Source organism: Bactrocera oleae, chromosome 5 (assembly GCF_042242935.1).
Source record: "Bactrocera oleae isolate idBacOlea1 chromosome 5, idBacOlea1, whole genome shotgun sequence".
Taxonomy (NCBI): Eukaryota; Metazoa; Arthropoda; class Insecta; order Diptera; family Tephritidae; genus Bactrocera; species Bactrocera oleae.
In genome coordinates this window covers 74,241,798-74,254,937 of record NC_091539.1, presented here as the reverse complement: position 1 = coordinate 74,254,937, position 13,140 = coordinate 74,241,798, and the positions used below count along the sequence as shown (strand labels likewise).

Here is a 13,140-nt window from a genome sequence, read left to right as displayed (position 1 = left end):
CTGAATTTTATTAAAATTTCTTACATATTGATCGAGTGATGCGGAATAAAGTCAACCGAAAGTTCGAAAATATTTATATCAGAACGCACCAATTGATCGATATGTTAAGTATGCGTAGTAGTTGTCCGATTTCGCACTTAAACAGTACGTTATATGGGACTGGGCGTGGTTATTATCCGATTTTACCCATTTTCACAATATAAATATAAAGACGTGCTAAAAGAAGTTCGTTTCAGCAATTGTGGTTAACTTAGCTTTAAGGGTTTTATTATTTTAAACCATTTAAGAGACACACCCACTTTAAAAAAAATGAACCAACAGGTGTGCCTTGTTACTGCGATCCTTTATACCAAATTATAGTTCTGTATCTTAAATAAGTGCTTAGTTATGGCACTTTGTAGGTTTTCGTATAATGGCGTTTTGAGGGCGTGGCAGTGGACCGATTGCGTCCATCTGCAATACGAATATCTCATGGGTGCCAAGGCAGATTTGTAGCAAGTTTCATCTAAATGGAAATCAGGATTTCAATTTGCTCATCAACCTAATCACTTATATATATATAACTCTATATCCATCTCCATTAGTTTTAGGTGAAACAACCAACTATTATTCAGTTCAGTTAGTGAGAATAACAAGTTCTTACCACCATGATTAGTATCAAATAATAAATAGATTTAACATATAAAATAATAAATGAAAAATATTTCCAACAAATTATAGAATAACAGAGAAAAGTATTGTAAACAATATCACGTTTCATACCACAAAGGGTCTAAAATTGAAAACATCTCTTATGTCTTGCGCTTTCAGAAAGGTTTTTAAGCTCAAGGAAACTTTCAAATAAATAGGTAGGTAGGGTAGGTAGAGTGGCTGTTTAACGACGCACCTAGGCCTATTGAGATACCACCGGAACTAATGTTCTAAGCTTCTACAATAGTCGTTGTAAGCTACACCTAGCCTGCTGGCATGTCTACCAATTAGACAGTGACCTGTTAGTACTCCTATCAGAGTTCTTATGTCATTCCTTTTGAAGTTTAGTAATGGTTTGTGCGACTCACGCTCCAATCCTGCCATGTTCGTCTGCTAGTAGAGTAAGTTGTTGTTTGTCTTCACCGAGACTCAGCTAGATTTACAGCATGTTCGCTGATTAAGTGTTTGCAAATTCCCAGAGGCATAAAAATTCCCTCTTTTTCAGGGGTTAGTTGCAAAGTGGTACCTGTTCTGGCTAGTTCATCTGCTTCGCAGTTACCAGGGATATCACTATGTCCTGAAACCCATTGCTGGTTTATCGTGAAGTATGATGTCAGATCCTCTAATAGGTCAAGACATTCTTTCACTACCTTGGATGATACCATTGAAGACTTGAGTGATTTCAAGGCGCCTTGGCTATCTGTATATATATATATGCTCCTTGTTGTGAGCACACTTTTTGTCAATACCGCAAGGCTTTTTTTGATTGCTGTGATCTCCGCCTGGAAGAAACTGGAGTGGTCTGGTAAACGGAAGGCGATTTTGGTGTCTAATGTTGCGCAAAAGACACCACCTCCCACTCGATTATTCAGTTTGGATCCATCCGTCTAGATGTTAATTCCTGTATTCCTGTCCACCTCGTCTCTTTCCCACTCCTCTCTGGTGGGGAAGGCAATATTGTAGACCGAATTTAGCTCCAGTTCTATTGGATTGCGAAAATCCGTGGTTTTGGGTAGGAACGGGAATATACTGAGTATCCTAGAATGTCCCTTGTTGCATGCGACTAGTTGGGAGGATTCCTTCAGTCTGAGAGCTGACTTTGCTGCCACTTGCTTACAGAACAGGTCAGAATGACGTTTAGATCCTGGCTTGGCGTTGTGCTAAGAGCTCCACTAATGCATATACTGGCTGCTCTTTGTATACTTTCCATACACTCTTCACCCTAGCATCCAAGTTTTGTTTCCATGAAAGCTTCTTGTCTAAGATTAGTCCTAGGTAGCTTACCGTCTCTCCAATTGTTAGTCTGCAATCATTTAATAATGGCGCCGTAACTTCTGGAGTATTATGCTTTCTGGTGAACAATACTAGCTCTGTCTTACCAGCATTTAAGTTTAATCCGCACGATACAGCCCAACGATTTATATCGTCCAAGATCGTTTGCATAAGGTTTGCATGAAACTGCGCAATTTAAAAATTGCATTTTTAAACATAAAAATGTGCGATATAGCAAATATGATCGATTTCTGTTAGAGAGGTACAAAAAAAGAATGAATCGTGTAAAAAAAAAATTATATCCTACAAAATTTTTAAAAAAATCCACAAATATAATAAAACAATAATATTAAAATTATATTTAATTTAGTATAATACAATAACATTTTAGATAGCGGAGTTGGTTTTGGTTATACCTTTTTGGGAACAGCTGATCACAAAGTTTTGCAAACAATTGACATGCAATTGTTCGGAATATGAATATTTCGTTATATTAATGGATTGATATCAAGACATAAGTATATCAATCCATTATATTATAAATGTGATGCAAAATTTTCAAGAATTTTAAGTGGTTTCCATGACAACGGCAGCTCGAAGCTATATACGGTTAGAAATCGAGTTATTATTTTTCAAGCCCCAAAATACCGATAATGCTGGCATTAGTACCTATGGCTGACTTTTTACCGAAAATATCGGTTCACGAATTACCCTAGCCAAATATATACAACCTATGATGATACTCGTTTTTCTAGCAAATTTTATAACGCATATGTCAGCCATGTTGTGTGTTATATTCATATAATTGTGTTTAAATATGTTCTCGGTATACTTGAGTAAGGACAAAAGTTAATGCAATTTTTTCAAACCTTCCTCTAACCCTAATCAAACTTTAAACTCTTTGTATTAGTCAAAATGTGTGATATTAATGAAATTTACGATTATTTAGTTTTTATCACATATTTCTCATTCAGTAAACTAAGTTGATTTTAATATATGCACATACATATACATACATACATATGTAAATATTTCGGACACGAAGAAATATATAGTAATGAAACCAAGCGTGTATACAGAGAACGTATATCATAGAGAAGGTTCAATCAGAGAACTTAAAACAATGAGAAGGTGCAGGTTCGATAGCGAACAATTTGTAGGAATTTATCAAGGAGTTCACCACAGATACACGAGAAACAAATAACATTTTTCGCTTTTATAACAGCGGTGAATCTGTAAACATACGCTCTCTTAACATAACCAAACGGCGAATATTGAAGAGAATATAATATGTATGCCAAACTGGGAATATTGATATGCTATTTGAAACATATTCCTTTTATTGAACTATTATTTATTATTTTTTAAATTATTTTATGTTAATTCATTTTTACTTTATTATTTTCATTAATTGTACTTGACACCATTATGGAGTCATAAAAGTACAGAATTGTGTTTTGCCGTCGGTATTTCACATTCATGCTTCAATTTTTCTTTTCAAATGCATGTGTAAACATATGTAACAGGACATACATATATTATATTATGTCGTTTACACATTTGTATATATTTTTATGTAGATATGTACACTCATTACTTCATGTGAAATCTCCGTTGCCACATTTTTTGCTTTTATGTCAAAGAGTCAATCTGTCGAAGAACTGACGCGACGACAAAGCGTCACAACATTGTGTTGTTGGTAGAAAATCCGAGATGTGCCGAAAAATAACCGAACGCTCGCCGATTGTCATCGCTTCCCTTGCCGCTCTCACAGCTTTGCCCACAATCACTGTAGGTATGTATGTTTTTATATGAACATGCCTACATATTGACGAAGATTTTTGCGAGCCACGGAAAAATATTTTAGAATTGTGAAATATTTTAAATCGACAAAAGCTTTGTTGCCACTTTTGTCATTGATTTCTGTGTTTGCAGGGTTGTCACTTTTCCCTTCTAGAGGGAATATCAGAAATTTGTTCAAATTATGATTTTTAGCTTTTGCCATCGTCGCGAAAAGACGCTTGTAGGCAAACGCATGCTCGGGGAGATGTGTAAGGCGTTTGCTTTTATAAATGAAACGACTTAGCTTATTGCTTGTGCGCCAGCGTTCATGAATGAAAATGTTGTTGGTGTGTGATTTACTACAAATTTAGGATTTGTCAATTTGGCTACCATATTGATTTCTGGTGCTAATGCTATTTGAGACAATTGTTGTTTTTGTACAACAATGTTTGTATTTTGCCTATTGGCTGACGTACTTACATTTGTACGCTTAAATGTATGTAGATTTGTGTATGCATTACTTATTTTGCGCGGTCATACGCATATTTGTACATACATACTTACATATAGAGCAGTGCGCTCACATGTATTTATTGATAATTGATAATATATTATTATATTATATAATATAACATATTGATGTACATATGTACATACATAAATTATTAATTCTGTAACAATTGAAATTAGAATATTATGAAAATAGTTCATTCCATTTTTCTCTTTATGTTGGGAGATACGTAATTTGTCAGAGAACGTTGTTATAAATTCTCATTTCTGTTAAATAACAGCATATACTACAGAAAATGGTGAACTCCTTGATCTCAATTTTTCAGCCAACCAATCGAGCATCATACAAAATTCAATTTGCACCTTCTCGTTGTTCTAAGTTCTCTGGTTCAATTGCGGACCAGCGTGTGAATTGTCAAAACCTAACAAGATTTTATTAGTGAATTTCACCTCATCTGGCTCGGAAGGAGAAATTTTAACAGAAGTGAGTGAACAGAGCTGAGCCAGAGAACTTAGAACAACGAGAAGGTGCAAATTGAATTTTGTATGATGCTCGATTGGTTGGCTGAAAAATTGAGATCAAGGAGTTCACCATTTTCTGTAGTATATGCTGTTATTTAACAGAAATGAGAATTTATAACAACGTTCTCTGACAAATTACGTATCTCCCAACATAAAGAGAAAAATGGAATGAACTATTTTCATAATATTCTAATTTCAATTGTTACAGAATTAATAATTTATGTATGTACATATGTACATCAATATGTTATATTATATAATATAATAATATATTATCAATTATCAATAAATACATGTGAGCGCACTGCTCTATATGTAAGTATGTATGTACAAATATGCGTATGACCGCGCAAAATAAGTAATGCATACACAAATCTACATACATTTAAGCGTACAAATGTAAGTACGTCAGCCAATAGGCAAAATACAAACATTGTTGTACAAAAACAACAATTGTCTCAAATAGCATTAGCACCAGAAATCAATATGGTAGCCAAATTGACAAATCCTAAATTTGTAGTAAATCACACACCAACAACATTTTCATTCATGAACGCTGGCGCACAAGCAATAAGCTAAGTCGTTTCATTTATAAAAGCAAACGCCTTACACATCTCCCCGAGCATGCGTTTGCCTACAAGCGTCTTTTCGCGACGATGGCAAAAGCTAAAAATCATAATTTGAACAAATTTCTGATATTCCCTCTAGAAGGGAAAAGTGACAACCCTGCAAACACAGAAATCAATGACAAAAGTGGCAACAAAGCTTTTGTCGATTTAAAATATTTCACAATTCTAAAATATTTTTCCGTGGCTCGCAAAAATCTTCGTCAATATGTAGGCATGTTCATATAAAAACATACATACCTACAGTGATTGTGCGCAAAGCTGTGAGAGCGGCAAGGGAAGCGATGACAATCGGCGAGCGTTCGGTTATTTTTCGGCACATCTCGGATTTTCTACCAACAACACAATGTTGTGACGCTTTGTCGTCGCGTCAGTTCTTCGACAGATTGACTCTTTGACATAAAAGCAAAAAATGTGGCAACGGAGATTTCACATGAAGTAATGAGTGTACATATCTACATAAAAATATATACAAATGTGTAAACGACATAATATAATATATGTATGTCCTGTTACATATGTTTACACATGCATTTGAAAAGAAAAATTGAAGCATGAATGTGAAATACCGACGGCAAAACACAATTCTGTACTTTTATGACTCCATAATGGTGTCAAGTACAATTAATGAAAATAATAAAGTAAAAATGAATTAACATAAAATAATTTAAAAAATAATAAATAATAGTTCAATAAAAGGAATATGTTTCAAATAGCATATCAATATTCCCAGTTTGGCATACATATTATATTCTCTTCAATATTCGCCGTTTGGTTATGTTAAGAGAGCGTATGTTTACAGATTCACCGCTGTTATAAAAGCGAAAAATGTTATTTGTTTCTCGTGTATCTGTGGTGAACTCCTTGATAAATTCCTACAAATTGTTCGCTATCGAACCTGCACCTTCTCATTGTTTTAAGTTCTCTGGCTGAGCATTCAATGAAAATTATGCTCAGAGACTTGCTTTGATACATTTACAGCCACATGTTACTCTTTTGGCTTATATTCTTATACGTTTATATGCAATCATATTTATTCATATGAATATCATTTTGCGAATTTTTATGAATGCTTGCAATGCAATGTTTATTTTTGTAGCACGATTCGTGAGCCGCCCTGTATATGCAGAATATCTTAAAATTATATGTAAATTCGTTTGCGCATTGTAAATATACGAATCTGTAATCGTACACTTCTTAACATTGAATTTAGCTTATTTTTCTCATTTAACATTTAAAATGCTCAATTCTGCTATTTTGCGCTCCGCAGGGGTAAAATTCTGGTGAAATCAGCTTATAATTTGTTTGTGGTGAAATGCACTAATGTTGGCGAGTAACCCTCCGTCAAGAGGAACATTTTGACAATCGGCACACCATGAACCTTCTCTATGATATACGTTCTCTGGTGATATACACACCTTTGAAAGGGAGAGGAATGAGAAAAAGAATATACATATGTACGTTTTTGATAATGTTAAACAACGTTTTTATATACGTATTTTATAATACGTTATATAATCATAGACAATTAAACCACCTATAAAATATACAACAAGATAAGACTCAGCTGACCATTCGTCCCGGTTTCGCCCGGACAGTCTGGATTCCTAGTTAGGCGTCCCGACCGTCCCGGGCGCAAAAATTAAAAAAAAAATAATGTATTGAATAAAATTGTACTGCTCTCTCACCTATTATATGTTGCGATTTTCAATAAATTATATTATAGAAATAATCGATGACTAAAAAAACCGTCCCGAATTTTGTCAGGAAAAATATGGTCACCTAAGGTTACACGCGCTCAAGTCCTACTAAACCAAATATTACCACTATGTACAAGTGTAAGATGTTATTTTTGGTGTAGACATCGCTTAAAATTTTTTGGTGAAATAAACCGTGAGAAAGTAACCACGTAATAATTTTAAATAGTAATCAGTTTGGTGAAGGAACTTCGGCAACCCTGTCATTTAGAAGAGTAGATTCAACGATATTCATTTATTGTTCATTATTACAGCAGACGGTGATTGAGTTACACATAGTATAGTTGTGAAAGTGTTTATAAACTTCCTAAAACTTATAAGAGAGGTAAATATATAAATGTAAGTAGTTTCGGTTTACCTATTTATTTTATAATCCTAACAAAAGATTTCGTTCAAATGATATTAAGTTGATGTTGAAAAATTTGCATTGAAAAAATAACTAATGCTGCAAATGGCGTTTTGGATTTTAATAAGCGATGTGTTGGTGTTACCACTTTCAAAATGGCCGCCATTGTAGTTCATAGTTTAGGTTTAAAATGTATAGTTCATAAAACTTACATTATATATATATATAAACTATTTTGTATTCTTAGATAAAATGAAAATGTTTATATGATTAGTGATGAACATGGATTGTGTATAATATATTCAGATATTTGCAAGAATGCAAACATTTTTTTTTTTTTGGAAGCCTGTATACATACTTTTTCTTCCATAATTACGATTTTGTACTGATGTGTATCCATCAATATGTATAAGAAAGCTTGCTTGAGCATACATAGCTATCTGTATATGTATAAAATATTTCGCGCTTATTTTATTTTACATACCAAACTGTATTTAACAGCTGCTATGTAGATATTGTTGTGTTGCAAAAGGAGCGTTCTGTATAAAAATCATAAATCACAAGTTTTGGCGGCAATTATACATATATCAATGAATATTCAGAAATTATTACCGCTAAATACAAACTATCTTTTACGCAAGAATTAAGTACAGTTAACGCAAGAACTATTCAAACTAATCGATTCTTTCAAGGCTGAGTAAGTAACGGCGAAACCAAAAAGTCCCGACGTGCTAATATTTTTTTTTTTTTTTCAGAAATTGCACATTTGACGAAAACCATTTAATTAGATAATTTGTATGTATCCAGTATGCAACACTTCCGTTATGGAATAATAAACTACAAATGTTAATGCAAATAAACAATTTGTAGCATTAGAGTTAAAAAAAAAATTTAATATGCAATATACTAGTACTATGTATGCATCGTTTCTTCATAAATTCATTTGTAACGCAACACTGTCCTTTATCCTGAGCAAGTATGAGCCTACAAGTCTGCTATATATTGTTTGTTTTATTTGTACGACATATTTTCAGTTACTCATACAGTAATTGTTGATGTTTATGTTAATGGAAATTCTCAAAAAATTTTCCTAAAAAACTCGGAAGATTTTATTTCCAATTTAATTCGTTGTCTTTCAATAATAATAATTTAATTATCAAAATGTTAAGTAAAGGTTGGCGTTCAACCCTATGTTGGATAGTCGCGTTGTTTTAAAACTGTGTTTAACTGTACCAACAAGATTTTTGCTTTTCAAGGGCAGTTCCTGACTTGCGCCACACAATTTGTCGACTTTTTGTCAAAAATGCAAAATTTACTTTCATCCGAAAATATTGTCTCCAGAACTCCGGCGACTTATTTATATATTGTATTTATGAGCAATGCGCTTTCGTCTGTTTACAAGTGAAATATATGGTTTCTTACAAACGACTTTACCATGATATCCTTCTTTTCGTAGAATTTTTTTTTTTAGCAGTTTCGGCACAAATTTTTTTTTTTAATGGTTATATTTACTTTTTCAATAATGTTTGTTGACGTGGGTTAACTTTCACCATTTTCATATTTTCCGTTCTTCTCGGGTTGATAATATTTTTGGACAGCCAGATCGCGGTTTTGACGTTAAAATTTCGGTTTTTTTTTTAATTGACGACACGCTGGACAGAAGAATACGTTCTTCCAATAGTTTGCCCAATTTTCTGAAGCTTTCGCCATCTTTCCACAACTAGATACTTTTTTTTTCGGCCAACTAATTTCTTTTCCTTTGGTTTCCATTTTTTTAGTTTTAATATTATTAAAACGCTCTTTAAATGATTAATTATATTAAAACACAATAGAATCTACGGAAAAAGAAGAAACAAATTCATGAGAAGTAACGGTATTTTCATCTCAAGCTAACTGACCGCGGACTTAATGGTGCCTATGTTTACTTTTCTTAAACCGAAATCCCTTTATCATAAAAATGAAAAGAGGAATATACATTTTTGTTTTTGCATTTTGAACTTAAGAATATAAAGAAGAAATACATGTAAAAATTTTTAACTGGATTACATATTTATATTGTGCTTTTACTTCATTTAAAAAAATTGTGTCGGATGAACGCAGACTTCATTGGGTATGTGTATCAATGTAATATTATTATTAGCCGTAAATATAAAAACACTTTCACTTGCTGTCACAACAACATTTATAATGTATTAGCATAGTTAATCAAATATAGTGTAAATATCAACAATTTTCGGAAATTTTCACAGTTATTTGGACCATGCTTTTCTGTAAAACTTAAAATTCAACAGATTTTTCACTACCATCTTTATCTGTTTTGGGAAACTATTTAGATTTTGGGTAAACTGTACATTTGAACAGCAGTTGTCAAATAATCCTTTCATGTTTTAAGGTAATTTTAATTCCAGTTCGAAAAAGCAGATCTGGCTTTTTTTTTGCCGAAAATGAATGTTCGGAAAATCATCACTGTCGTAGTTGTTGCGCAAAAACGCGCAAACTATATAATCGAAAAATAGTTGCACAAAAAATTACAACCAAAACCAACAATGCTAGCTAAAATCTTATTGTATTGTTTATTTTAAATTAATGTTTTATTATATTTGTGGATTTTTAGGGTATAGAACAGAGATTGGATAAAGTGCACTTAATCTATCATTTTTAAAATAATCAGTTTGGCTTTATTCTATTTGCCAAAAGAAAATTTTTTTTATATACACAATTCATTCTCTTTTTGTGCCTTTTTTAATAGAAATCGATCATTTTTGCACATTTTCAAATGCGCAGTAAGGGCATTAGTCAACCTTAAAGTAGCAGTACAAACTGCACAGTGTTGCCAGACCTAATACAAAGGTACCAGTATCATGAGCAAATCGTTAATTTTAATCTGGTAAGACCTATCAATTTTCCACACAAATATATACATTCCGGACCGACCAGAAAACCATTGGTGAAATGGCTATGGAACTTCCTAAACATTTTAATAAGTTAAGAGTAGGTAAATAATTTTTCAATTAAAATTTCAATAAACGTTATTGTCGGCGTTTTTTAATTATACTGAGATCGGTAGTCTTTCACTATACAAAATACTGTTATAGTATTCATGGCTAGTGGACCGATCACTAGTTACCTAATATACTTTATATTGTATATAATTACAATGCCGTATTGAAATGTTATGTAAAAACTTATATTTAACTTTTTTACGAAATGCATTGTACCACATTAATAATTTGGTCCCAATTTAAACATGATGGCATATTGTATTTGATTCCGACTTAGATTTCCATTCCGAAAAATAGTCTTGTGAAACACTGCTAAGTGGGAAAAAATTACCAATTATTTTAACACAAAATATATGTAACCAGGTGATATTAAAGCTTTTATAATTAATTTCCAGATAAAAAGAAGAAAAAAGAACAATGGCTCGTACTAAGCAGACTGCACGTAAATCTACCGGTGGAAAAGCACCACGCAAGCAACTTGCCACAAAGGCAGCTCGTAAGTCCGCCCCCTCAACTGGCGGTGTAAAGAAACCTCACCGTTATCGCCCGGGAACCGTAGCCTTACGCGAAATTCGCCGTTATCAGAAATCGACTGAATTGCTTATTCGAAAATTGCCATTTCAGCGCTTGGTCCGTGAAATCGCTCAAGATTTCAAAACTGATTTGCGTTTCCAATCCGCTGCCATAGGTGCTTTACAGGCAAGTTTTATAAAAGCTTATTAAGTGTAGCGGATTGAATTTTAAACATATTTACTTATTTTAATCAAATAGGAAGCATCTGAGGCATATCTCGTCGGCCTTTTCGAAGACACTAACTTATGCGCAATTCATGCCAAACGCGTAACTATAATGCCGAAGGACATTCAATTGGCTCGTCGAATCAGAGGAGAACGCGCTTAAGCTTCTTAATAAACTTATCAATTTTCTTAATTATATAATAAAAATTAATAAATATGTAATACACTTAAGATTTCCCCCAAAACTCCAATAACGGTATTCTGTTTACTTGCAGTTATTGATTGAAAATACTTCAAAAATACTTGTGTAGTATTTCTAATAAATAAGTATTATATAATTTCTTTATATGTATAAGAATGAAAATATTTTGTTTTTGTGCACTATAATGGTGTATTCTATAATGGTATATTCTACCCCTTTAATTATTACAATAATACATTATGCTCTCATTTTTCGTAAACGTTATCCATTTGAAAATATGATACTTTCACAACTTATGTAGGTATTTAACGGTAGTATCCCAACCGTGAAAACATTAAAGAAGTAATCAATGGTAAAAGCACTTAGTTTTCTATAAGATTACATATTAATTACAGTTAAATTGTAGTTTGTATACAATATATTCAAAAAATAATAAAACGGTTTTGTTACAAAGCCGAAAATTAGCAGTCTTATTTTTCAACAATTTACGCTCTGACCTACATTCATCAAATCGTTTTTATGATGTATTTAGTAAAGGGATACATACAAAAATGTTGCGAGCATAAACAGTCGGTACAATCTTTTGTTCTACGCCATTTACTCCATAATTAAAACCTTAAAAATTATAAATTTTTAACGTTGCGCCAGTCCAATGTTAAAATCATTTCCACTGCTTTTTTGATAAGTACCGCCCGAAAGAAATCAAAGAGATGAGCGTATTTTCAATATTGGATGTACAGCTGTTGCATAAGCATTCTTATCGTAATTTCTGTCATTCTAAAAGGTTTCGCCTGTGTATGTATTGATAAAAAAGTAGGGGTGCGTTCGAGCTACGTAATAATTGCAGTAGTAGCATCTCCAAGGCACTCCAGGTTTTGTTACTTGTAGGTTTATACAATAGTACTTTCTTTCCTACCCTAGTTTGTGGAAGCGTTCTTTTATCTCATTAAGTAAAAAGCTTGGAATTTCAATGTATTCAAGTATTCATGAAGTCTTTCTTTTAAGCGCAGCTCACGGTTTTAGCCCCAACAGCTTCGTCGTTGTTGTATAATAAATTACTATAATACTATTAATTTTAATATTGTTATTAATAAATTATTGATAAATGCTTAGCTATCTGTTCAACTGGGTCGATTACCGTACCTTTTACTTTATTTCGAAAATATTGGACACTTGTGATTCTTGGGTAAGTTTAATGAATGAAAGGAGATAAAATTGATTCATCCCTTTGCTTTGGACTTATGTACCCAATATATTTTTCGATAACTTTCCTTATCTTAAATATTGGTCAATACGTAGGATATTTAAATTGAGCATTATATCGCAACCGGTTCGCAATTTAACTAAAGAATAAATCTTGAATTCATATGTGTATGATAATATTTTGCAGAAAATGAATGTATTTCCACGTCTTTAATTCTTACAAATTGCAAGAATATAAAATGTTCCACTGCAACTGAACTTTACCCCATTACTACTTTTTATTATACACACGAACTTTTCTCTTTAAAAGAGAATACTGAATATTTTGTGAACGTTATGCATATGAGTTTTCAGTTGAAAACTTTAGAACGAGAATGTAAGCGTTTGTAATGGAAAATATTTTTATATATTACTTACGTACTAATGAAAGGTGTCAATAAAAGCAATTATTTAGCTTTGATCTTGATACGTGTGTTTGAGCTTTGTTGATA

General features: G+C 32.6%; 1 protein-coding gene and 1 long non-coding RNA gene across 3 annotated transcripts; one reads left to right on the top strand and one right to left on the bottom strand.

Moving 5' to 3' along the window:
• The first annotated feature begins 7,344 nt into the window (after positions 1–7,344).
• Positions 7,345–11,907, top strand: LOC106614673 (histone H3.3A). Of its 2 annotated transcripts, none has more exons than XM_014230537.3 (3): positions 7,345–7,484; positions 10,903–11,206; positions 11,279–11,907. In XM_014230537.3, the coding sequence occupies exons 2-3, from the start codon at positions 10,925–10,927 to the stop codon at positions 11,405–11,407; spliced, it is 411 nt and encodes a 136-aa protein (XP_014086012.1). In that variant the 5' UTR covers positions 7,345–7,484; positions 10,903–10,924; the 3' UTR covers positions 11,408–11,907. The 2 variants fall into 2 exon arrangements, with proteins under 2 accessions (XP_014086012.1, XP_014086013.1); XM_014230538.3 differs by having other exon boundaries at positions 7,359–7,498.
• Positions 11,708–13,034, bottom strand: LOC118681280 (uncharacterized). Its single transcript, XR_004976962.2, has 2 exons — positions 12,590–13,034; positions 11,708–12,512 (listed from the first exon to the last, which is right to left on the bottom strand). It is a non-coding gene; the product is annotated as an uncharacterized lncRNA (long non-coding RNA).
• Positions 13,035–13,140: the final 106 nt, after the last annotated feature.

Coding starts and splice junctions, on each gene's coding strand:
- LOC106614673 (XM_014230537.3), top strand. CDS start 10,925: ATGGCTCGTACTAAGCAGACTGCACGTAAATCTACCGGTGGAAAAGCA. Junction 11,207..11,278: donor CTGCCATAGGTGCTTTACAG/GCAAGTTTTATA, acceptor TTAATCAAATAG/GAAGCATCTGAGGCATATCT.